The following is a 27129-nucleotide window of genomic DNA, read 5'->3' on the forward strand; positions in this document are numbered from 1 at the left end:
GGGGGGGTGGTTTGACATTGTTCAATTAGACCATATATAGTGCATCAAAATATTTTACTATAGGTTAGGGGTGGATCATTTTATCATTTGTTTATTATTCATGCAACAATACTTACTGTTATAGTTTTCATTAATAAGCATTGCTATATTGATAACTTAATCTAGTGCTCTTATGAATGTTTTTAGCATGACTTTAACTTCTAGCATATGCTTCTTTATGGTTAGTGTTTGCATATTTCATTTAATTACTTAACCTACTTGTTTTACAGATCTCTGTACTATTGTTAAATTCTGCTGTTGTGTAACGTTTCAGACAGAATTTCTTTTTTTTGGAGTTTGCCTTACGGAATGTGGAATCCTGTCAACAATAATCTGTCCATGGGCTTTTTTGATTACGGTCAGTTTTGTGCCGACGATGCAGTGTTTCCAGATATTGCTATGAAAACAAATAAAAACTGAAAAATAAATCAAAATTTGTTTAAATCTTTTGTAAACTAGGGATATCGCTAACCCCAAAATGCAGCTTCCCACTTCATTAACTTTCTAAAGTGTCAAATTAAGAGGAAAAGACAAGACAAAAGAAGCTTATAATAGCTGGATGATAGCGCCCTCTCTCAAGCATCGTTCACTTCGCCAGTGTCTCGCAGCGACATGTATAGTTATCCATCATTTTCACACCACTGTAGCATCTGGACCAATCAAACACACAATTTTTCATTTGATTTAACAAATCAGTTCTTCATTAGATTAACAAATCGCCACAATCCCCTCACCCAATAAACTGGATGCCAGGATGTCTGCAAATGACACCAAACCATGGCAACCCTGACACCAGATACTTTTACGACCTCATGGAATGTGAGCAGGGAAAAGCACTGTCTTTTCATAAGGAAAATCCCCAAGGCACAGAAGGAATGGACTTTTCTACTAATTAATTCATAGGAAAACTTTTATTTGAATGAACACACATAGCCTTCAGGTCACATTGTCTGATTCGGTCTGATACCCTACACCAAGGTGTGTTTGAACTAAGAATCTGACGTTTCCCTCAGGTGTAGATCTGCTGAATATGCAAATGGTTCCATAAATTTCATTCCTTATGTCTCTTCTCTGTACTGAGTTAAGCTTTAACCCTTTCCAATACCAACTGTCGAGAGTAACGAGAGTTTAAACACTGTCAACCTAAAAATGTGTGCGTGATAGTCCAGGTTAAAATAGAGCGTGACTTGAGATGCGCTGTTGTGTCCCTAGTTGCTGGCTTGTTTAAACTCACAGAAGTGCTTATTTAATGCAACAACTCTTGAAGGACTGAAAGCACCATGTTTTAAAACTGTGTGCAACTTTTTAAAATAGGCTTAGCCTAATCCCTGGTTTCTGATTTTCCCCTTTCTTTTCCTTCTTTTTCTATGTTTCTCAATCTTCAATTCGTCTCAGCGAACTATTTAACTATCTTAGGTGTATCCTTCCTGGATGCTATTGCTTAGTTACTAGCTAATTAAATCTAAATTTAATTACATCTTAACTGTCTATCTAGAGAAGAATCATTAAGGTATTGGGTGCTTTTAGTAACACACTAATCACTAGTGCTGCTATTTGTTCCTAATACCAGATTGATTACCTTGTTTTAAAAATAGCAGTCAGCTAAATTTAAATCCATTTACATGTTATACCCCCTTTGTTTTGATGTTCTCTCTGAACCTCAAAAGGAACCAGAGACATTTCTATTTTGATTTGTTTATTTTCAAATATGTGCCCTAATTTTTATGACCCTGTTACACAAGTCATCTAGACAAACACTAGGGCATAACTATCATCCTGAGCACCATATAATAAGCATAATCTGAATAGAAATGCTCACCTTTTCCTTCTGCTTTTCCCTTTTCTCCTTCACTTCCTCAGAGATTGAGCCTGTTTGGGATCCATCAGTAAATTCTGAGTGATAATTTGACAATAAGAGTAGTCTTAAGTCATCAATCAAAACCCTGTTTACACCCTTTTCAGCAAACATATGCTGACCCAAACCTATTTTAGCATTCACACTCTGTTTTGATCTTGTAGTAGTCTCTAGCCCTTACCACCTACTGAGCCAAAAGCAACTGGACACAGAGGGAAGAGTACCACAGACTCACGACTCAAGCGAGAGTTATGGCTACAAAGAGTTCACCAAGATCATCATCTGCCTGGCCCACAACCTTATGGGTCTGAAACAGGAGGTAAATGATCGCAAGCAACAGATCACGGCGGTAGCCCACAAGGACCCCAGCAGAATGGAGTCCTTGTGGGCTCCAGCAAAGGAACAGCGAGACTGCGACATAAGTGAACACCTGACCAGCATCATCCTCTCCTCGGTCCACACCCTCCAGGGCCTTAGACAGGAGGTAAATGAGCTGAAAATGCAAATCACAGAATTCTGCAGAGAACTGACACCTGCTCAACGAGAGAAAGCACAGAATGGATGCAAAGAACCTCACAGAATGGTGCGACAGAAGGAAATCACCAGTCTTCAGGAGGCTCTAACAGCCGCTGGACACCAAGCGCCGCTGGAAAAAGCCATCAGACAGGACTTGAAAAGAGAACTGTTTCGAATATGCTTGTAGACTACAAGGTGAACAGACAGGGAAAACACGAAACAGAACTTACCCTGACTAGCAGGCCCACACCCCCTCAGCCAAGAGTCCGAACCTGCGAGGGGGGGGGGGGGGAGGAGATAGGAAAACTTTTATTTGAATGAACACACATAGCCTTCAGGTCATGGTGTATATTATTGTCATGGTGTATTTTGTCTTTGAGATGGTATACTGTTTTATGTAGCCTTATGATCGAAACATTCCTTGCTGTCATCTTACATATATATAACCCTACCATGTTTAGTATCTATGAATTAGTCTTCTGATGATCTAAACAAGCGTGTATATTATATGTTGGTACATAGGCAATATATATTAGTGTCCTGAGAATCTTTAGTAATTTCGACTCAAGTCCCTTTGCAAATTACCATGCTTGGAGACAAAGGGTCATAAAGCCCTCCAGCAATTGCCACCTCCCGCTTGGAATTTCTGTATCTCTCATTGGACTTGACCCTGAGAGGTCAGCTAAATATCTACAGCGGATCTAAAATATTCATAATTAATTATAACTAGTTATGATTAATTATTCATATTTCCCATGAGCTGATTCATTACACCATGGACACGAAAAATTCTAGCAAACTGTCTAAATTGAATTAGCTATACATGCAGACACTCATATGAGGAACTTTAAATGGCAAATTAGTCATTCAGAAAACAGATTTTATTTTTGAACATGGAAAATTTACTGACGTCCGGACCTCGGTGACCTCATAGCTGGCTATGGCCATGCATCCAGCACAATAATATGTCAGGGGAATGTCTTAACATCTAATAAAGGAAATACCTTTTAACCCTCTGGTATTGTTCGGTCATTTTAGACTGAAAATTGTTTTTTTTTTTTATTAAAAAAATCGCTACTTCATCGGAATGGTACGAAACTTGCTGACTTTATTTTAAACGAGTCTACCCCCCAAGATTACTGTTATAAATATGAGCCACATCCAAAAGTTAAAGGGGGAGGTGCTACAATTTATACCAATATTTTCAGTATTTCTCAGAGGGCGGGCTTCAAGTATAACTCATTTGAAGTAATGGAGCTTCATATAACATTATCCAGAGAAACAAGTGTTAATGATACATCATTTGTACTGGCTACTGTATACAGGCCACCAGGGCACCACACAGACTTTATTAAAGAATTAGCTGATTTTATATTCGAGTTAGTACTGGCTGCAGATAAAGTATTAATTGCTGGTGATTTTAATTTCCATGTTGATAATGAAAAAGATGCATTGGGATTAGAATTCATAGACATTCTGAACTCTATTAGGGTTAGACAACACGTGTCAGGACCTACTCATTGTCAAAATCATACTCTAGATTTAATACTGTCACAAGGAGTTGATGGTCTTGAAATTATGCAGCCAAGAGATGATATCTCAGATAATGATCTAGTCTTGTGAAAACTTCATATAGTTAAAACTGTAAATTATACTCCTTGTTACAAGTATGGTAGAACCATCACTTCTACCACAAAAGACTGCTTTGTAAGTAATCTTCCTGATTTATCGCAATTCCTTAGCATTTCCAACACCTCAGAACAAAATGATGATGTAACAGAAACTATGGACTCTCTCTTTTCTAGCATTTTAGATACGTTTGCTCCTTTACGCTTAAGGAAGATTAAGGAAAACAGTTTGACACCGTGGTATAATGAACACACTCACACCCTAAAGAAAGCAGCCCGGAAAATGGAGCGCAGTTGGAGGAAAACAAAACTAGAGGTATTTTGTATTGCTTGGTGGAAAAGTACCCTATCCTACAGAAAAACATTAAAAACTGCTAGATCTGATTACTTTTCGCCTCTTTTAGAAGAAAACAAACATAACCCCAGGTATTTATTCAATACAGTAGCTAAATTAACGAAAAATAAAGCATCAATTGGTGTTGATATTTCTTAACAGCACAGCAGTAATGACTTTATGAACAGTGTTGTGCAAGTTACTTCCAAACTGTAATACATTATAGATTACTTGTTACTGTTATTTAAAAGTAATTCCGGCCGTCCGTTCCAGTATCAGATATGGTGCTTTTCCACTGCGTGGTACGACTCGGCTCGGCATGGCTCAGTATGGTATGACACGGCACGGTTCGGCTCGGTTTGCGTTTCCACTGCAGTTCAGTACTGCTTTAGAGTGGGCGGGATTATTCACATGTCGTTATAGTTGCGCTGCCTCTATTGCCGCGACTCCTGAAAACCTTTTTCATGACGCGTCGCCCCATCAAGCTTGCTGGATCCGCTCCTCTGCTATCAGCACAGCCAGCGAAGGATCGAACGCAACTGTTTTGAACAAGCGCACCTTTTTTAACAATCAAAAAGTGGCTGTTTTCTTGTCTGTTGAGGAAGTACAGACGATTATTTGCCTAAAAATCTTAATTTGTGTTTACCTGTCCAGTCAAAAGAAAGTAATATGCATTTGGGACAGCATGAGGGTGAGTAAAAGATGAGAGGAAGATGAGATTAATTTTTATTTTTGAGTGAACTATCCTCTTAACAATCAAATGCTGTTGGTATGCTAATCCAAGATCAGCATAGACTAATACGAATAAAGTGCAACCTCTTGTGTACTTGTGAACTGTGTTTGTTTTAATCTAGAGCTCTGAAGAAATTAAAATATTTGCGTAATATCAGGTGTCTAAAGATCTAGATCCCAGTCATTCAAAGGTGAGGTGTCTGAACAAAGTAAGAATCTTGTCTGATGGGGGCAATGGATCTCTGGTACTACCATTACATCCTCTGGGTCAGCATCAGAAGTTTGTTTATGGAAAAGTTGCTCCGCTCCCTGGAAATTGAGAAAGGACATGTATTATAGTCTAAAAACACAAACTGCTTTGAACTCCCATTAAACATTTCAAACTTAAACACACAATATAATTATTTTATATATATATATATATATATATTAGTATTAACTTGGTACTAAATACCTCAAAATGATGCACCATTTATCATCTGTAATACCCTTGTGTAACCATTAGATGGCTGTATAGCCCTATATATCCATGCCTGTGTATACCCTAGTTACTGGAAACTATTTTCAGTCATAATTATTTGCATGTATTAGGATTTGCCCGAAATACCCCGAAATATTCATCTGAAGTGACCATTTTTGCATTCTTATTACAGTCAAATCTGGACACAGAAAAAGCATGGTAAAAAGGCTTTACATTGCTAAAGTTGACAGTGCAGTGATTGACAGCGCGCTTGTAAAATGGCATCGGCCATTGTCAGATACAGTACATTTAGTACTGTACATTATGTGCTGGGGCAAAATATGAACTAATCGAAGCAAATATGATCCAATTGAAGACTGTAACTGTATGTAGATAACCAGGTCCTGTAATGATTGGGCTAAATCAAGTAAACTTAAGAAAACTTCAGAAGCGTAAACGAAAACTTTAGGAGCGTAAATTAAAACTCTGGAAGCGCATTTGTAAGTATAGATCAGCTAATGAAAAAAGAGAAAACAGTTGCAAAACATGCAGTGTATTAAAAACAAAGTCAAAGATTTTGCCTGCATTTAATTTTTTTTCAGTTTCAAAGACATTTTATTCAGTTTCAATTCATATTTTCATAAGTTTCTTGAAAAATTACATTCATTTTAATTGGCACAAAGGTAATCCCATACACTTCCTGGTCAAGAAGCTGTCAATCAAAAACTCAGTAGCCAATGAGAACACACTGCTGCTAGCCCCGCCCCCACGAAAGATTTGTGTCAGAATGGCGAACGAAAACTTCAGAAGTGTAAATGAAAACTCTGGAAGCGCATTTGTAAGTTCAAATCAGCTAATGAAAGAAGAGAAAACAGTTGCAAAACATGCAGTGTATTGAAAACAAAGTCAAAGATTTTGCCTGCATTTAATTTTTTTTCAGTTTCAAAGACATTTTATTCAGTTTCAATTTATATTTTCATTAATTTCTTGAAAATTACATTAATTTTAATTGGCACAAAGGTAATCCCATACAAGTGTCTGCACACATCACTGTAATTTATATGAAATGACTAAATGGACTTCATTGCACTTAAGGAGAAAAAAACATGTTAATTTTTATTTTAAACGCTTTAGTGGGCAAATTACCACAGTATATATCTAGTTTGTTGACATATTGCACAAATATTTATAATACCAGATCAACAGATAAACTCTTACTTAAGATGCTGATTTTTCATACAGAGATAGGTCGTTCTGCTTTTTCTAATTATGCTCCGTATGTATGGAATGAGCTTCAAGGTACATTACATATGGAATCTGTACCATCTCTCGATATGTTTAAAAATATTTGAAAGTCTGTTTACATAGAACAGTGTACATGTTTTAATAATGGACTAGGATTTGTATTGTTTTTAGAAAATTGTGTTTTATGTTTGTTCATTGTGTGGTGATGTGTATTACTTTTTGTGTATAAATTTGTCCTTTGCTACCTATCTTAACCAGGACTCCCTGGTAGAAGAGATATTGTATCTCAATGGGACCTTCCTAAACAAGTAAATAACTCATATCGATCACAAGTGCAGTATGGAGTACCTCAAGGCTTACTTTTCACGCTTTACATGTTACCCTTGGGAGATATCATCAGGAAACACGGTGTTAGCTTTCACTGTAATGCTGATGATACTCAGCTTCTTTCTTATTCCGAGGTCACCGTAGCCACCAGATCCAGTCAGTATCCAGATCAGATGGTCACTGCAGTCACCCGGATCCAGAATGTATCCAGCTCAGATGGATCAGGACCTAGAGATGACCTCGACAGCCATGAATGTCAGCGGAGACCAGGACAACTAGATGAGCCCCAGAGACAGATCCCCAGTAAAGACCTTGTCTCCTAGACGGCCACTGGGACAAGACCACAGGAACCAGTTGAGTCCTCTGCTCAATGTGACTTTGCTGCAGCCTGGATTTGAACTGCTGGTTTCGTCTGGCCAGAGGAGAAATGGCCCCCCGACTGAGCCTGGTTTCTCCCAAGGTTTTTTCTCCATTCTGTCACCGATGGAGTTTTGGTTCCTTGCCGCTGTTGCCTCTGGCTTGCTTAGTTGGGGACACTTCATTTCCAGCGATATCATCGACTTGATTGAACAAGTTTACTATTTATTTTTATTTTTTCAGTTTACTATTTAAACTGAACTGAACTGAATGATGACATCACTGAATTCAATGATGAACTGCCTTTAACTGAAAATTGAGTGTTTACCATTGTAATTTAGCATTAATGACACTATTTTCCTAATTAATGCTGTACAGTTGCTTTGACACAATCTGTATTGTTAAAAGCGCTATTGTTACAGAGGAGGCTCCCTTACTGCCTCCTCCGCACCACCAGAGGGAACCGTCTCCCGAATATTAGACATTCCCATTCGGGCTCCAAATCCCATCACCCCTCATGCCTGGGACTGATTACACATCCACACCTGTACCCCATCTACACACTCACATATAAGCCACACACAGACTCTCTGTGAAGTCTTGATTTGCCCTGGCTGTCATTTCCGAGTGTTATACCCGTGTTTGTTTTCGGTGCATCTGATCCTGGACTGTTTCCTATTCTCTGATTGTTACCCGCCTGCCCCGACTTGGATTGTTTCACCTGGACTCTGTTTGATAGCCGCCTGCCCCGATCTCTCGCCTGGTACCCGTTTCTGTCTCTGCCTTGCCTCTGCTGTTCTGCCTTGCCGGTATTTGACCTTGTATTGTCTGACCATTCTTAATAAAAGCTGTAAATGGATCCACACGCTTCTGACTTGTCACAACAGCTATATAAATAAAGGTGAATTGACTTGACTTGACTTTTATGGCAGTCACTATTTGACCACAAAAAATTTGTGGACGATTTGAAAAAGCTAAATGGTCATAAAAAAAATAGTCACTTGTTTGCGGTCAAAAATTACCGCCATTAGAAATGAATGGGAAATATGCAAAAATATACGAAAATACAGATAACTTTTTGTGTGTACAATATACAAATCATTCACGATGCAGAAAAAAAATGCACAGTAATGAAGGGGTGACACTCTAAAATATCAAGAGTGCAAAACAGACACACTCTGCCCAGGGCCGCATTAAGACCTCACTGGGCTCCGGGGCTATGACTTACTGCAGGGCCCCCATCATAATAATGATATATATATAGGATTTTTATCCAATCAAAATTTTTGATGCATTGCAATTTCATAATTCTTGTTACCAATTCCAATATCACAAAATAAATAAAAAAATACTAGTCTACTGACACTTAAAGCACTGAATAAGAAATATTATATTGTATAAAATAAATAGACCACAAATAGACTGAATAGCCTTCACTGTATAAATTAAATATACATTATTTTACAAAAGGGATTCGGTCAAGGACAGTGAGTGATTTTCTTTCTAATGTTTAATTTACATTATTGACACAAATAGCCACAGCAACTATATTAGGCTGCTTTGGAGGAATAGTTCATAGTTCAAGCTATGTTGTTGTTGTACCTGTATGAGTTTCCTTCTGCTGTTGAATGTAAACATATATATTTGGAACAATACTGGTAACCAAACAGTGTCATGTGCCCCCATGCCTTCCATAGTATGGAGAAAAAAACACAGTCAACCGGGACCCGAAACTTTCTGGTGGTTACGAATATTCTTCAAAATATCTTCTGTTGAGGAGAACAAAGAAATTCATACAGGTTCAGAACAACTTGAAACTGAGTAAATGATGACAGTATTTTTTTTTTTTTGGTGAACTATATCCCTTTAAAATCTCATCATATAATGCCAGGATAAAGCACATGCTTTATCTTTAACTATTAACGTTAATTTAAGACACAAATGACTGTGTTGACGAGGAGACAGGCATTTGGACACATAACTATGTGTATTCGAACGTTTAAACACAAGGCGCGAAAAATAACTCTTTAGTTTAGTCAGGCTCTGTACGAGCAAGTGCGCTCTGCAGTTATCAGAAACCGTTTCAACGCGCGCATTTGCCAAAATGAATTCTGCCACTGCTTAATGTCCCTGAATAGTTAAATTAGTTTTTAAACCACAATGCTTAAAATGCGTTTAAAAAGCTTACATCATGACGCGCAAAATGAATTTCTCAACCCATAAGCGAATGTAGGCCCATAGAGTTATTTCAAACACAAAAAGCAATATACATCTATCAAGTTAATAATCAAACTAACCTAAAATCTGTGGGGATGGTGACGCTGTGTTTTTATCTGCTCCATGTGTCCGGTCTATTTGCGGTTCCACTCCATCATCAGCTTTAGTCACATAAACTAGCTGTGGATTTTAGTGACTAACTCGTGTTTTCCCCTCTCTCCTCATTTTTTTCTCTCACAATTATTATTATTTTTTTTAGAATAGTTGACATTTTTACTTATCGAAGATTGTTCATGAATGAAGTGAATGAAGTGAAGAGAGGTAAATGCAGACATTAGGCGCAGCGGTCACCTCCCAGCAAGCAATAGCCATCATTTCAACGTCTCGGTTAAGTATAGACCCGATATAGTGTAACCCACTTCAAGCCCAAATAACCTTGAATTTGGTTTCATGTCGTTTTTTGGCAAAATAACTTGTGAGATGTATGATATTCCATCATGTAAGCAAAGTCAACAGCGTTACAAGGTGTTTGGTTTCATTTCTTTGACATGTTCAATACGTAGCCTGTGCATAGCCACGATTTAGCTCGTAGTCCGAGCGGCTATCTGTAGCCCACTTATAGTCAAACCTGATTCACTGTAGTTTTTGGCCAGGCAGCGCATGAGATGGTTGCTATCTCATCATGTTCGCAGTGTCAATAATATATACAAAGATATAAGTGTCATTTCATGACATGGTCTATATGTAGCCACGATTTCGCTCTAAATTAGACGGGCTACGTGTAGTCCGCTTTTAGCCCACCTGGCGAAATCGAGGCCATGTGTGGTCTAATTTTAATGGCTTGGCTATAGCCCTATACCAGTAACCAGACCAGCGATGAGCATGGCCAAAATAGCCTTAAAATTGTTTACATGTAATTTTCGCCCACGCAGCTTCTAATCAAATGCAAATAAACTTTTGAATCATTTAATTAGCATTATTTTATATTTTATTTAATTATTTTACAGCATTATTCATAACTACTGGCAACGTGAGACATGAGAGTTAGAGATCAGTGTTGTGTTTTGAATTTAGTTTTTTTTACAGGCACTAAGTTTACTTGTCGGAAGAGCAGCGGACAAACGATAAAGGACATTCCTACTTGGTCTTGTAAGTGTCTGTGTTTTCGTTTTGACGTGTTCATTATTTATCTATATTATTTGTTATCATGTTTAGGAACCGTTACATTTTCGTGAAGGGAGCAGATTGTAGTTGATAGTGACCCGTGACTAGGCCCACGGTTCAGCACACATGTGTTCAGAGGATTAATTGCAAAATTTAATAGAGTAAAAGTTTTATCATTTGTATGTGTTTACAAACTCAATCGATTTTAAAACAGCGCAAGAAGAGCAAAGAGCAAACAACAGAACAAACACAGCTTTGACAAAGATTAATCCATATTAATTTATACAGTGAACACACTCAGAAGAATTGGAGAAACTGAGGAGGAGTTTCAACATCTGGAAAAGATCCGGGCAGCAATGGTAAAAAAAACCTCCAAAATAGCATTTCCTCACTAAAGCTCACTGACAAAGTCCATCATTTATTTTAATTATTATATTGAATTTATTACTGAACAATGGCTTGTTTGATACAGAGAGAGCATGAGCTAATTGAACAGAATATCTTTGTCATTGTACAAGTAACGTTACAATAAGATTTATTTTGAAACTTCCAAATTGATAGTAAAGCTTAAGAATACAAATAATAAGTGCAAATAGCTCAGATGTGCAATGCAGCATTAAAACCTAAACAGTACAAACAGAAAACATAATGTAATAAAACGGTAGGGGGTGAATTTATTATTCCATGTACATTTGAGGTTAATGTTTGTACTGGGCTACTTTTTTATTACAGCAGCTATCACTGTGTTCTTATGAAGTCAGTTGTGCCAGACAATTTTGGAGGCAGAGACAGATTGTGGGGGGCACTAATAGGGAAAAACTTAAACTGCTGGAATAAAGAGTTTTAAAGGGTCAATGGGCATCAGTGTTTAAGGTTGGTAAACAATTGTACACGGACGCATATAATACTACCTGCCTGACATTGGCATGTGTTATTCAGGTGTCAAAGTTGTGCAGAGTTGATGGAAGAAACCTCAAAGAGGTTTCCATCAAGAGGCCAGAAGGATGCTGGACAGGTAAAGCCTACAAATCTTGCCACATTAATCAAACGTTGTGGTGTCAATACTCAATAAGTTACAACGCAAGATCCAAGAAAATGAGAATGACTCTCTGTCACAATTAGTGTAATTAAAGTAAAAAATTATGTCAAGCTTTTCTTGTGCTTTTTTTTTCTTTCTTATTTGCCAGATGCTGTGATGACCAGCTTCCCGGCAGCAACAGAGTTGGACTTGAGGAATGCAGTTGAGAGGCATTTTAAACAAGAAATAAAACCAATAATTAATCATTTCCTTTAAGTTCACTGTTGGTTGTTTTATTTGTTAAAAGTAAACCAACAAAAGGATTCATCTTTTTTATGTTGTCATTTATCCGTAATGTTTTAATGTTAAGTGTGATAACATGCTCTTGATTTGTATTAGACTTTTTTTTTCTTTTAAATATCTTAAGTTATTTAAAATATTTTATTTTTTCATTAAGTTGTTAAAAACAAGATTTTTAAAATCATAATATTTATATTTAAGTGCATTGTATTTATAACATTTTATTTTGTCATTAATTCGCTTATATTTTTATCATTCTGTATTGTCTTAAGTTGTCAAAAATTTTATTTTTCTTAATAAAAGCTGTATGTATGGATTGCCATTTTGTTGTCTATTAGACGTTTAATAGCGGTCTAATTGATGACTAGTCTATTCTTGGGCTATGATTAGACGTCTATTATTAGCCCAAATTTAGCCTCGTTTTAGCCTAGACGTCTAGGCTATATTTAGACGTCTAATAGATGTTTTTTAAACGCAAAATTGCTTGCTGGGCTGATAGATAGGCTACGTGCACAGTTCGTTCAAAAGTAAAATATATAATAAATGCATTTGATTGGTAAACCAAATTCAAATGTGATGTTTTAATCTCTAATGGTAATGCATGGAATTTACGAAAAAAAAGTGAGGGTCATGGTGGGGCTTTGGCGATTGGCGCTACCGATGTCTGTCAATCTACTCCACAGCCAGTCACGGGCCCCCTCCTTGCTCGGGCCCCGGGGCTTCAGCCCCGCCTAGCCCAATGGTTAATTGGTGAACCCTGACTCTGCCCACCCCCCACAGACACACATATATGAACTAGTGTGATTATAATACAAAGCATGTTCTTGCAAATATGTGAAATATAATCAATAATTCAGCTACAATGCAGACACCAAGGAAGGGGTGACACTCTAAAACATCAAGAGTACAAAAAAGACACACACACTCAAGCACACACACACACACACACTATTATACACACACAAATGAACTGGTTCTCCCACCGGATGGAACTAATCTGCTTTCAAAAATTTGATTTTAAAGGCATTGTCTCTATTTTAACATGAAATACTGCCATAATTGAAAAGTAATAGAAAAATATTTGAATTTTTTAAAAATTATTTTCAATGGGAAACATTTATCATAATTATTGCATAAATATTATATAGTACCATGAAATTCTTTCAAAATACAAAAGAAAAAATATTATTGAACAAAAATATATTACATTGATTTCACTGAAAATAAAAAAAGTTACATTTCAGGTGTCTAGTCACTTTTGTAACTGCGAACAACACAATTGTGAGCCTGAGTTTCGAAAGGTTCTTTTAAATCGATTGTAGGTTATTACAATTTTAAAATATTATATTATTTAGTATCCATTATAGAAATCAACAAAACATAGCACTATGCTGTTTTTAGACAAGGAAGGTACAGTGAAAAATAAATTTGCTTCTTTTGGTAACATCTAAATTAATAATTTTCATTCAAGTCAGAAATATAACATGAACCCGACAACATCAGCATAAGCCAATGAAAGTCATTTATGAGAGGATTTTACACTTTTCACTAGTTTACAACCATAATACTCTTTGGATATCTACCTTGGGTAGTATCATGTCTTTTGGACATTTTGGAAAGTGCAGGATTGCGTGATTTTGTTAGGTGTCAGTAGAGACTTCATTCTTTACTGCTGCACATCTGCATCTGCTCACCGGCTGTTGGTGGGCGGTTTCATCGCCCTTCACTGAACTTTCTCATGCCGCGCCCCCACATGATATGTCACATCAAAATACAACATCGCAGCTTTGTTTCACTTCACTTTTACTGCGGAACTTACGTCCAGTGAATGTGTTTGCTTTCACTTAGATAATTCCACTTTATCCTCTATAATCTCCGTCGAATATGAATATTTATCCATTTAAATCTGCCGTGCATCCTAAACCAATCCCGTGCTGTATCTTTCACCTAAGTCAAGACTTTTTTCTTTATATATTTTTTGGATTTCTCCTGCGTAAGTAACATATTTTGTTTATCTTTTTGAAATACAGTGGTCCTAAAAGTTTTTGAAAACTTATTTCACACTTGAAATTGTATGAATGACATGAATATATTGTTCATTAGTGGATCACCAAAACTACAACTGTGGTTACTCTGCTCGAGGTTTCTGTATGTGTAGCCAGTGTATGAATAGCATACTCCGAACACTTTATAGAACTGCACTTTATTGTAGTTATTTTAAACACAGCAATGTATTATTTAATGAATGTATTTTTTAAAGAATTGATCTCTATTTCCCACAAAACAACCATCAGTCTTTTTACCACAAATCACATTCAGTGGTGCATGTTGTCACACTATATGCAAGTTGTCACAATGGAACTTTTTAATATATATATATATATATATATACATACATACATACATACATACATACATACATACATACAGAGAGAGAGAGAGAGAGAGAGAGAGATCACACAGTTGCCACATGTGTGGCACATTTGTTCCATTGTGACTAACTTGCATATAGTGTGACAATATGCCCCACTGAATAAGATTCATGGTAAAAAGACTAATGGTATTAATTGTCCTGATTTCTGTATCTTCCAGTGGTATGTCATTCCTTGGGGTTCAGTTTAGAGATACTGCATCCAAGAGTTTTCACTGTGCCCGAGGTTGGGTCTCATTTTGGCCATCAGGTTTGTCATTTTGGACCAACGCAAGGAGACAGGTGAGGCCTGCATTTTAATAAAGTAGAAATAACTCTTTAAGGTAATGACCAATTTATTTTCTTTGAGAGCTGATGAATACAGATTCAGAGATTATTTTACATTATTATTTTATATTGTGACCAAAATCACTAATTCCTAACGCTATATAAATGACCACAAAAAGTGTGTGTTTGTTGACTGGAAAATTATGAGGTTATAATTCATAATCCGCTGTCAGGAAATCTTTTTTTTTTAAGTTTTAAAAATGTATTCTCCCTGAGTACAATCTCTGAATCATCATATACAGACATGAGTGCAGTTGCAATAATGTTGCGTTAATGTCCTGTTCCACTACTGCATATCCTTCCTTTCTCATAATTGTCTTGTTCCCTTTTAGTGTGTTAGTGACGGCACCTAACCTTCATAATGGAACTGGGGGTCTTTATAGGTGTTCTTACAGTGGTAATCAGTGTATGCTGCTCCCAGTGACAGGTGAGACTGCTCAACACCATTACAGTACATAAAGCACTAAGAAAATTATAATCTTAATTCCAATTTTGGACATATATCATGCTAATACTGTAGTATGCTTCAAAGCTGTTTTCCAACTATGTTGCTAGAGGCACACCAACATTTTGGATGTCTCCCTTATCTGACCTATCCATTTCAGGGAGAGACGTTCTTCTTATTATAGGGAGATACCAACATTAGCAGCTCTAAATGTGTGATATGATAAGCAATCACATTATAGCCTTGATGACATTTTGCTTCCTGAGTTTTTATGACAGTCAATAGCTGCGTTTCCATTACCTTTCAAATTGCGCAAACTGAAATTGCGAATTAAAAATACGGAAATTTTGGAAATGGAAATGCGTCAATTTCGCAAAAACGCCCATATATCGCAAAAAAAGCATGAGGTGTTTTTTCAGGCAATTCGAAAAAGGAATATTTCGCAAAACTGCAATGGAAATGTTTTTTTCGCATTAACAGGTCACATGGCGAACGTAAAAAAGTAATATGATCATTCCTCAATGTACTATAACCTCCAAGAAACACTTCATATGTGGCTGCTCTCAAGTATAAGGGGCTTTCCTTGCCATTAATGCTTAGACTATTTACACCGCACACGTCTGTGGCGCGTTACGGCTCCGAAACGGCCACTGGAGTTGATCGCGGCCACTCTAGTCAATGCTTGTGTTACCAGTCACGCCACGGCACGTCCCAGAAGCTGCTTTCCGCGCTGCTTCTGTCAAGATACACGCATACGCGTCCTTCGATTAAATATAATGGCTAGTGTAGCCAAAATCCCATCAAAATCCGTTGCCATGACTTATCGAGAGAGGAAAAAATTAAGTTTTAGTCACATAACATCGGTTAATGGAAACGCCGTCATTTCGCAATACTTTTTTTTAATCGACATTTATAAAATATCGCCAAAGTTTTGCGCAAATCTGTAGTGGAAACGCGCCTAATCCCTGTTTGTGGATATCATCATACAAATGAATGACATATCATCTCAATAATCACTAGATATCAAAGTACATTTCATGTAATTGTTTGTTTTGGTCATGGGTTAGAGTGTATTGCAATTGGTTAAATTAATATTATACTAAAAATATGCATGGTTTAAAGAAGCATATGAATATGCATGAACTAAGCTTATTCACACTTCTCTGATAAAATGTTGTCATTGAACCAACTTGCTTAATCATTGTTATATTGCTTTAACTCTGATATACTGTATATCTTGCCTAATCTCTGCTCTGGGGGATTGGATTCCATGGGACCAGCAGGTGAAGTCTGATGAATTATTTTAGACAGCTAAGGTTAAATAAATTTACCAACACCATTAGATTGATGTATAACTGCTCTGCTGTGTTTTAGTTTGACCTCAGCTTGGTTCTTTCAAATCCACTTTTGTGAGATGGAAAATATGAAAGTCATCACATTTATTTTCATAGGTTTTGTTTTAGTAATACAAAAAAAAAGTTTGAAAGTATTTTACTTATTTATTTTTTTACAGCTTTGACATCCAGAACTATGAGAAATGGATTGTTTCCTCACTCAAAAAGAGGAAGTAAAACACCAACTTTTGTGTGAAAGTTTCAACACTGCAGTGTACAGAAAAAAAACAGAAAAGTCCTTACACATGCCTCTTAACATAGCACTACTTCTTGTAAAGCTGGAACGTATCGTAATGTATTGTGAAAGATGCTATACAAATACATTTAAACTGAGGTGTATTTTACAGTTTTTGGTATTTGAATTAACTGCTAAATTTGATTTCACTTTCAGTTGATCCAGGCATTGCATTAGGTTTGGCTCTTGCCTGTGATGATGCTCAAGCTTTGGTAAGTAGTTTTGATTATTATTGCAGTGGTAAAAACAAGTTAAGGAAGAGGTGGATAAAATGTGTTTGTCCTGATGCATGCTTAAATGCATAAATGTATCCAGAGTCTGATTTATGAGGCATTCAATGTAGTAAATTTTTTAAATTAAAACTTATGTAAAATTATGTAACCATGGTTCCCCGAGAGGGAACGAGACGCTGCGCCCCCTAGGGGGCACAATGGGGAATGCAGCCTGCATGACCGGTGTCTGAAGCACGTGTGAAACAACGCCAATATATTGGCCCACATGTCCCATGACATCATAGGCAGGGTGCCCGGAAGTATAAAAGGGCACCTGCTGAATACGTCATCCACTTAGATGTCTGAAGGAAACATAGACAGGCAGGCCAAAGGCATTTACAAGGGGGCACAGCATCTCGTTCCCTCTCGGGTAACCATGGTTAGATGCGTAACCCGAGACGTTCCCCTTCTAGAGAACTCAATGCTGCGACCCCTAGGGGAATGAAATTCAAACACACCGTGCCGAGGCGCGCATTGTCCACCTGGTGGGAGAGCACCAAGGAAGCGCAAACATTCACCAAGCCTTTCCTTAGAAAGGGGCAATGCCACTAACACCATGGGCCGCTCACGCAACTTGGCAGAAACGGGGGAATCCGAACAAATCAAGGGGAACATCCCACCAAAGTTAAGAGCACAGCTATCCTCAGATAGTTATGCTATGTGAGCAGAACTAGCCTGGATACACAAGACCACTGAAGAGGCTAACTAGAAAGCCTCTAGAGGAGCTAGAGATCACAGATAAGAGAGTAGCTGCTGAGCTAGAACACAGCTATCCTCAGATAGCTATGTCTCTAAGGTCTTATGAAGGCTTGTGGACCAGAATAACATTTCCTAGATAGCCTTCCTACAGAGCTGCCCAAACCACAGAGAGTGGGCTATCTGCTTACAACCCGAGCAGGGGAGATAGCACTATCTAGGCAAGGGCTCAAGGAGACCACTACTTTAAGACCTTAAGAAGGGGAGCAGTCACTGAGCTAGCACATTGATATCCTCAGATAGCTATGTACCTAGGAAGGGCTACCAGTAGGGGGACCGACTGAAAACTTCCCAGACCACAAGAGTGGGCTGTCTACTTACAACCCAAAGAGGGGAGACAACACTGTCTAGGTATGGGCTCAAGAGATTGCTACTTAAAACCCTAAGCAGAGGAGCAATCACTGAGCTAGCACATAGCTATCCTCAGATAGCGAGGCTATAGGAAAAGGGGACCACTCCAAGAGAGGGCTCACTGCAGTGGAACACAGCTAGCCTCAGATAGCTGTATTGAAGTAAGCCAGTCCTGCCATAACAATGGCTGGAATATTACCACCCTCAGATGGCTATACTAAGGAGGTCCTCAATCCGTGTCTGTCCCACAGTAGGCTAGCAAAGCACCATGCTATTGACAAGGAGCTCACAAGAAGGAGATCAGTCTCCCATCAGTAAATGATTCGCTAAGAACGAACACAAGATCAAAGCCTGATGTAAGCTGTGGCCATAACACAAGAGGGCTGGACGCAGCTATCTTCGAATAGCAGTTCACTCAGATATGTCTGAAGATAGCCCAGACCACGGAAGTGGGCAATTTACTTAAAACCCCGAAGGGGAGACAGCACAGTCCATGCAAGGGGCTCATGGAGACCACTATTTAAATACCCTAAAGAGGAGAGCTGTCTCCAAGCTGGAACACAGCTATCCTCGAATAGCAGATTCCTAGACAAAGACTTCAGCGCTTAATCCAGAGAACTTGTGCCAAGGGGAACCCAACCTTATTAAGAAGCCAGGCTAGAACATAGCTGCCCTCTGACCGCCATATTTCAGAGCAAAGGAAGCTTGAGCTGGAGCATAACCAACCGCAGACGTTTACATTACGACTTAACACAGGAAAAATTATTCCCCATAACCACTCCAGGTGCTGAAAACCCTGGGAGAGAAAAGTCGCAAGCCTCTCTTCACAGAGTATTTAAATATATTCACGCCCAGCGTGGCTCTCCATACACAAAAACATGCATATTAGAGAGGCACGGCAGAGCTGAATATAGCTCCGCCCACGATCTCGCAGGATCAGGGCTGAAACGACTCCATGCAAACACTTCATCGTCATAACAACCCAAAGTATCTGTGACATCCGGCAACCCATTTAGAGAGGGTGTGCGAATCCTGCAGATTAACGCAATGACCGTGAGGTGAGAAAACTTTGCCGCGGCAACAACGGAACCGCGCCGTGAGACACAAACAGTTTGTTCCGCATCCCTCGGAAATAGGAACAAACGTGAGTGGAGCCTAGACACCATGACTCATCACGATGAGGGAGTAACTCTGAACGTGCGCTCTCTTCGCCGCACACACTTTCCACACCGCTCACCTGCCTTGGTCTCTCACACGCACTTCAAACAGACGGCTCCTGAAGACAGCAAAGAGGATGACGTATTCAGCAGGTGCGCTTTTATACTTCCGGGCACCCTGCCTATGACGTCATGGGCCATGTAGGCCAATAGATTGGCGTTGTTTCACACATGCTTCAGACACCGGTCATACAGGCTGCATTCCCCATTGTGCCCTCTAGGTTGCACAGCTTTGAGTTCCCTAGAATGGGAACATGAATTGTGACATAAAACAAACTAATTATATGCCGCTTACATGTTTGCTCTCATAGCTTCATGTGTATGCTCTTGCACCAGCACCACGCTCCTGAGAAGGGTGGCATTAAAATACACTCTTTCCCTCACACCTGGGCAACTCAATAAATCAACAGTTATAACAAAATTATTTTAAAATTGAAAAATGTATAAGAATTTATTAAGAAAGTAAATATGGCTCCTACAATGATAATAAAAATTCTAAACTACAGTTTCCAAAAAAAAAAGAAATTACAGACACTTTTATTATACAGTGGGTACGGAAAGTATTCAGACTCCCTTAAATTTTTCACTCTTTGTTATATTGCAGCCATTTGCTAAAATCATTTAAGTTATTTTTTTTCCTCATTAATGTACACACTGCACCCCATATTGACAGAAAAACACAGAATTGTTGACATTTTTGCAGATTTATTAAAACAGAAAAACTGAAATATCACATGGTCCTAAGTATTCAGACCCTTTGCTCAGTATTTAGTAGAAGCACCCTTTTGATCTAATACAGCCATGAGTCTTTTTGGGAAAGATGCTATTACTGTGGAATACATAACCTTATTGGTAGATCACATGTAAGGGTGTGGGTTTTGTGATATGACCGGCTGACTGTTCATTATGCCTTACACACAAAAATATGAGCTATGTTTCAAATTGTACCAAAATATATGTCTATGAAATACGTGGTCAAATCATAATTTTCTTTCATTTTTACTAATTTTCTTATTTTTTTTTATTCTCGTGTCTTTACTAACTAATCTAAGACAAGGTTTTCTTGCACAAAAAAAGATCTCAGGTTACACATGTAACCATGATTCCCTGAGAGGGAACGAGACACTGTCCTTTACAAGTCGCTATGGGGAACACTGTCAGTGTGACTGGTGTCTGAAGCACATGTCTAAACAGGATAATAACATTGGCTGATCACAGCCTATGACGTCAATACCTTTAATTTTGGTGAGAATCAGAAGAGCTAAGTGACATTTTGTGTGAAATGTATATGTATATACAGTATATATATATATATATCAGGGGAGTTTCATCCAAGGAGCCAAGGGAGGCAGTGTATCCTCAAAAAGTTGGATGAGAAAATAATCGATATTACAAAAATAATACAGCGCAAATATGACTAAATAGGATATTAATTATAATATTGTTTTTATAAAGTAACACTGTCCAACAGCAACACCTGCAGGTAAAGTTACAGCGGCCTCCCTTCAGTCCATTGACTTTCTACAGAGACCCCAAAGCGTGCCATGACTTTTCTGGAGGCTCATTGTGATGAATGGGGGAAAGTCACGTGAGAGGAGGCAATGCCTCCATCGCGCTATAATTGGATATGATCGGATGTGATTGGTTCGTGTGATAAATCCCGCCTCTTGTTTTTGTGCGAGCTCTCGGTCTGAATGAAGAAAATGATGGCGTTATTGACTAATTATAAAGTAAGTAAACAACTCTCCCGCTTAGATACCACTACTTTGTATCACGTCAAAATAAAACTTGAAATGGTCTGAAAACGTGATGACTGCATCAGTTTTTAGTGAGCATGCAGCGTGATGTGATGAAATGAAAGATATATCTTCGTGTCTGTGGCAGTGTTTACAGAGCTTTTATGACGATGACCCGAAATAAGTTGACTATTAAAAAGAACAGATGAAATTCAGTTCACAAATAAAAAATAGTGGTAACATTTTACAATGAGGTGTCATTTAATGAGTTAACAAACATGAACAAACAATGAACATTTATTACAGTATTTATTAATCTTTGTTTACATTAGTTAATACAAATACAGTTGTTCATTGTTAGTTCACAGTGCATAAACTAATGTTAACAAACACAACTTTTGATTTTAATAATGCATTAGTAAATGTTGAAATTAATATTAAGTAAGATTAATAAATTATGTAGAAGTAGGCTAATGTTTATTCTTAGTTCAGCATTACTGCCTTTAGTTATTATTTTGGAATAAATATAAAAATGCATTAAACACTATGAAATGTATAATTAGTATTAAAAAATATATAAAAATATAATAATATTAATAAAATACAAAATAGAATTATATTTGTTCTCTTTTTTATGTAATATTTATATATAAATATAATATTTATATAAAAATATAATATAAATATATATTTATATATAAAACTGCCTCCTCATTTTAAAACACCACCGCACGTCACTGATATATATCAAATGAAGGGTGTAACGGCACTTACGGCCATTTGGCATTGAGAAATGTATTGTGGGTAAAGCCTGTGGATAGCACATGAGTCAAAATGGCTGACACCACATGTAAGCCCAGTAGGTCAACCATGAGAAGAAAGCAGTTTTTACTTCTGAAGATGTGTTATTAAGCTTACTTTGTGACAAAGCCCTGGATGATGATGGAGAAAATGAAAATATCCAGAATTCAATGTCAGTGAGGCATAGCTAGCTAGCAGGTGGTAACCAGTAACTTACATTATAATGGTATGTGTCAGGCACGTGCACACATAGACATAAAAGGGGGCTTGAGCACCTGCCCTTTTTCTTCCTTGAGAGAAAGTGCCCTTTTTTCTGGGGAGGTTTTTCTTTTTTATAAATTAATATATGTATATATGCGTGTTTCTGTTTGCGCACAGCTTTCCCTGTCAAACAAATAAAAAGTCAAAATATCAGGTCGGGTCGGGAAATGTTGAGACTCTGTCGAGTTCCGATGCCTTTCTCCCTCTGCGTCTCCATGCAGCACACTAGTGTAGCACCATAGACTGTAGCACTCATTACATCACATCACAGACAGGCAGAGAGCCGCAGAAGTGAAGCCCTTCCTCCTTTTCCAGTTGTGTTTGTCTTGGAGTGGAGGTGAGTGGTGATGAACAAAAGACTAAGCTACTTGCGCCTCAAATTTACAGCTAATTATCCAAAAGAAAAAAGACGAATATAGTTAATTTGTCTTGCTAACATCCATGACTCATAAGAGCTACCATGTGTGTTAGCTAAAGTTTAGTTCTCCTATGACGAACGTCAAACTGTCTTAGTTTTTCAAGACAAGCCATGATCAGAATTAATGCTAGAGATTTCTTCCAACCGCATAAACTCCGGCGCTCTCATCCTCCACTCACGGAATTCATATGATAAGTTGCCTTTGCTATGATAAACACCAGTTGCGCCGCTGTTTTCATGTGGGTGTGTAGTGCGCTGCTTACACTATTCTTCTTAAATACGCCGGTATTGCCACCATTCATATACCGGGGTGGCAACTGCCACCCTAAGAAAAAGCTGTGCCACCCCACCTGCCACAGAGGTCGTTTCATGTGCCACTTTTTTGTCGCAGTGTTTCATGTGCCACTTTTCAGCCATGGCGATGACAGAGTAATGCAAAATAATGGCAAAAACACGTCTTTTAATAAACTGTGCATGATGGTTGCACGCGCACACAGCGTGCCATTGTAGTCAGCTCAGTGTTGCCAGACGTACGATAATTATCGTATTTGTACGATAATTTTGACCTCTGTAAGATGTACGATCAATAATGAAAAAAATCCCATAATGTACGATAATTTCGAAATTTCAGAATGTGTTTTTTCCAAAGTCAACCTAATTAAAACAAAGTCATGAAATCGGCTCATTACAGACGCTCTAAATGGGTTGGTGCACACCTCAGGACCCTCAACATCTGGAAACACGCAGGATTCTTATGACAGCGACTCGTTTGGACCTTCCCACAAGGCATGCCTATGGCCCTATGATTTCTGCTATGCGGAAAGCATGGATGGAATTGTGGAATCCAGTCAACGGAATTTACTCTATAATGCCCCAGCAATCAATTTTGCATTTAAAAGACGTCTATTAGCCGTCTAAACACAGCCCAGACGTCTAGGCTAAAACAAGGCTAAATTTGGGCTGTCAGTGAAAATTGAATAGATGTCTAATCATAGCCCAAGTATAGACTAGTCATCTAATAGACAGCTAATGAATGCCTACATATATAAATCTAATAGACAACAAAATGGCAATCCATCCAAACAAATTAAATATACAGCTTTTATTAAGAAAAATAAAATTTTTAACAACTTGGACAACTTAAGACAATACAAAATGATAAAAATAAAGAAAATGAATGACAAAATAAAATTTTATAAATACAATAGACTTAAATATAAATATTATGATAAAAAAATCTGGAATTTTTAACAACTTAAGATAATAAAAATGAAAAAATAAAATAATATTTAAAAGAAAAAAAATCTAATACAAATCAAGAGCATGTTATCACACTTAACATTAAAACAGTACGGATAAATAACAACATAAAAAAAAAAGATTAACCCTTTTGTTGGTTTACTTATTTTAACAAATAAAACAACCAACAGTGAACTTAAAGGAAATTATTAATTATTGGTTTTATTTCTTGTTTAAAATGCTTCCCAACTGCATTCCTCAAGTCCAACTCTGTTGCTGCTGGGAAGTTGGTCATCACAGCATCTGCCAAATAATAATAAATTTAAAAAAAGCACAAGAAAAGCTTGACATAATTTTTTTTACTTTAATTACACTAATTGTGACAGGGAGTCATTCTCTTTTGCTTGGATGCCTACTAAAAACAAAAACGAATGTGTGTTTTATACACATACCTCTAATGACCAAGAACAGTGCAGTCTTTTCAAATGCCTCTTTCTGCAGCGGACAACCACCCTTCATGTTGAATTTGGACAGGAGGGAATTTTTAAAACCCCCAATATTACAGATTAAGGTGGTTAACAATTGCGGACACAGTTTGACATTTCAAAATGACCAGTAAACAAATTATTTTTTTTAATTTCTGATTTGCATTGTAACTTATTGAGTATTGACACCACAATGTTTGATTAATGTGGCAAGATTTGCAGGCTTTACCTGTCCAGCATCCTTCTGGCACTGTCTTTGTGGTTTCTTCCTTCAATTCTGCACAACTTTGACACCTGAATTACACATGCCAATGTCAGGCGGGTAGTATTATATGCATCCGTGTACAAGTGTTTACTTTGATGCCCATTGACCAGCAAGTTTTCCATCATTAACCCTTTAAAACTCTTTATTCCAGCAGATTAAGTTTTTCCCTATTAGTGCCCCCCACAATCTGTCTCTGCCTCCAAAATTGTCTGGCACATCTGACTTAATAACAACACAGTGATAGCTGCTGTAACTAAAAAGTTGCCCAGTATACACATTAACCTCAAATGTACATGGAATAATAATTTCACCCCTACCGTTTTATTACATTATGTTTTCTGTTTGTACTGTTTAGGTTTTAATGCTGCATTGCACATCTGAGCTATTTGCACTATTTTAATACTGCTGCAAACCTTTTATAATTGATCATTTTATATTGCCATTTTAAATCATTTATATTCTTAAGCTTTACTATCAATTTGGAAGTTTCAAAATAAATCTTGTTCTACTTGTACAATGACAAAGATATTCTATTCAATTAGATCATGCTCTCTCTGTATCTAACAAGCCATTGTTCAGTCATAAATTCAATATAATAATAAAAATAAATGATGGACTTTGTCAAAGATGAGAGCTTTAGTGAGGAAATGTTGTTTTGGAGAGGTTTTTTTTTTAACCATTGCTGCCCGGATCTTTTAAATTTCCAACCGCTTTTCCAGATGTTGAAACTCCTCAGTTTCTCCAATCAGTGTGTTCACTGTATAAATTAATATGGATTAATCTTTGTCAAAACTGTGTTTGTTCTGCTGTTTGCTCTTTCGCCTCTTCTTGCACTGTTTTAAAATAGCTTGAGTTTGTAAACAAGTACAAATGATAAAACTTTTACTCTATTCAATTTTGCAATTAATCCTCTGAACACATGCGTGCTGAACCATGGGCCTAGTCATGGATCACTATCAACTACGATCTGCTCCCTTCACCAAAATGTCACGGTTCCTAAACATGATAACAAATAATAGTTAAATAATGAACACGTCAAAACGAAAACACAGATACTTACAAGACCAAGTAGGAATGTCCTTTATCGTTTGTTGTTTGCCCGCTGCTCTCCGACAGGTAAACTTAGTGCTCTCGTGTAAAAACAAAATTCAAAACCCAACACTGATCTCTACTAACTCTCATGCCTCGCATTGCCAGTAGTCTCAGCAGGGCTACAATTGTCATCTAGCGGTTGGGAATTGTGATTGCATTTTTATTTATAAAATGAAAGCCAGCCGAATATCAATAATATCATATAATGTGTATGAATGTAACATTTAGCTTGTGAGATGCATGACATCATATTATCAAATGCAAGTAAACTTTTGAAACATTTAAATTAGCATTACATTTGATAAGAAGCTGCGTGGGTGAAAATTACATGTAAAAAATGTAAGGCTATTTTGGCTATGCTCATCGCTGGACTGGTTACTGGTATAGGCCTATAGCCAAGCCATTAAAATTAGACCACAGATTGCCTCGATTTCACCAGGTGGGCTAAAAGCAGACTACACGTAGCCCGTCCAATTTAGAGCTAAATCGTGGCTACATATAGACCATGTCTATAAATGACACATCTTTGTAGATATTACTGACACTGCGAACATTGGGGAAGTCGTGGCCTAATGGTTAGAGAGTCGGACTCATAGCCCAAAGGTTGTGGGTTCGAGTCTCGTACCGGCAGGGATTGTAGGTGGGGGGAGTGAATGTAGAGTGCTGTCTCCCACCTTCAATACCACGACTGAGGTGCCCTTGAGCAAGGCACTGAACCCTCAACTGCTCCCCGGGCGCCGCAGCATAAATGGCTGCCCACTGTTCCGGGTGTGTGTTCACGGTGTGTGTGTGTGTGTTCACTGCTGTGTGTGTGCACTTTGGATGGGTAAATGCAGAGCACTAATTCCGAGTGTGGGTCACCATACTTGGCCATGTCACTTTCACTTAACATGATGGGATATCAACCATCTCATGCGCTGCCTGGCCAAAAACTACAGTGAATCAGGTTTGATTATAAGTGGGCTACAGATAGCCGCTCTGACTACGAGCTAAATCATGGCTACGCACAGGCTAAGTATTGAACATGTCAAAGAAATTAAACCAAACGCTTTTAAACGCTGTTGACTTTGCTTACATGATGGAATATCATACATCTCGGAATATCATACATCTCACAAGTTATTTTGCCAAAACACGACATGAAACCAAATTCAAGGTGTTACACATAGCTGGACTATATCGGGTCTATACTTAACCGAGACGTTGAAATGA

The 27129-nt window shown here is 37.7% G+C and overlaps 1 protein-coding gene across 1 annotated transcript in view; it reads left to right on the plus strand.

Moving 5' to 3' along the window:
- The first annotated feature begins 14006 nt into the window (after positions 1–14006).
- The window catches only part of LOC107595976 (integrin alpha-X-like), a 112856-nt gene continuing 99733 nt past the window's right edge, over positions 14007–27129 (plus strand). Inside the window, exons 1-4 of the mRNA XM_016286571.1 lie at positions 14007–14185; positions 14785–14905; positions 15283–15377; positions 17181–17236. Coding sequence (XP_016142057.1) covers positions 14077–14185; positions 14785–14905; positions 15283–15377; positions 17181–17236 — 381 coding nt within the window. The 5' untranslated portion in view covers positions 14007–14076. The remainder of the gene's footprint in view (positions 14186–14784; positions 14906–15282; positions 15378–17180; positions 17237–27129) is intronic.

Source organism: Sinocyclocheilus grahami, unplaced genomic scaffold, assembly GCF_001515645.1.
Source record: "Sinocyclocheilus grahami isolate Dianchi unplaced genomic scaffold, SAMN03320097.WGS_v1.1 scaffold212.1, whole genome shotgun sequence".
Lineage (NCBI taxonomy): Eukaryota > Metazoa > Chordata > Actinopteri > Cypriniformes > Cyprinidae > Sinocyclocheilus > Sinocyclocheilus grahami.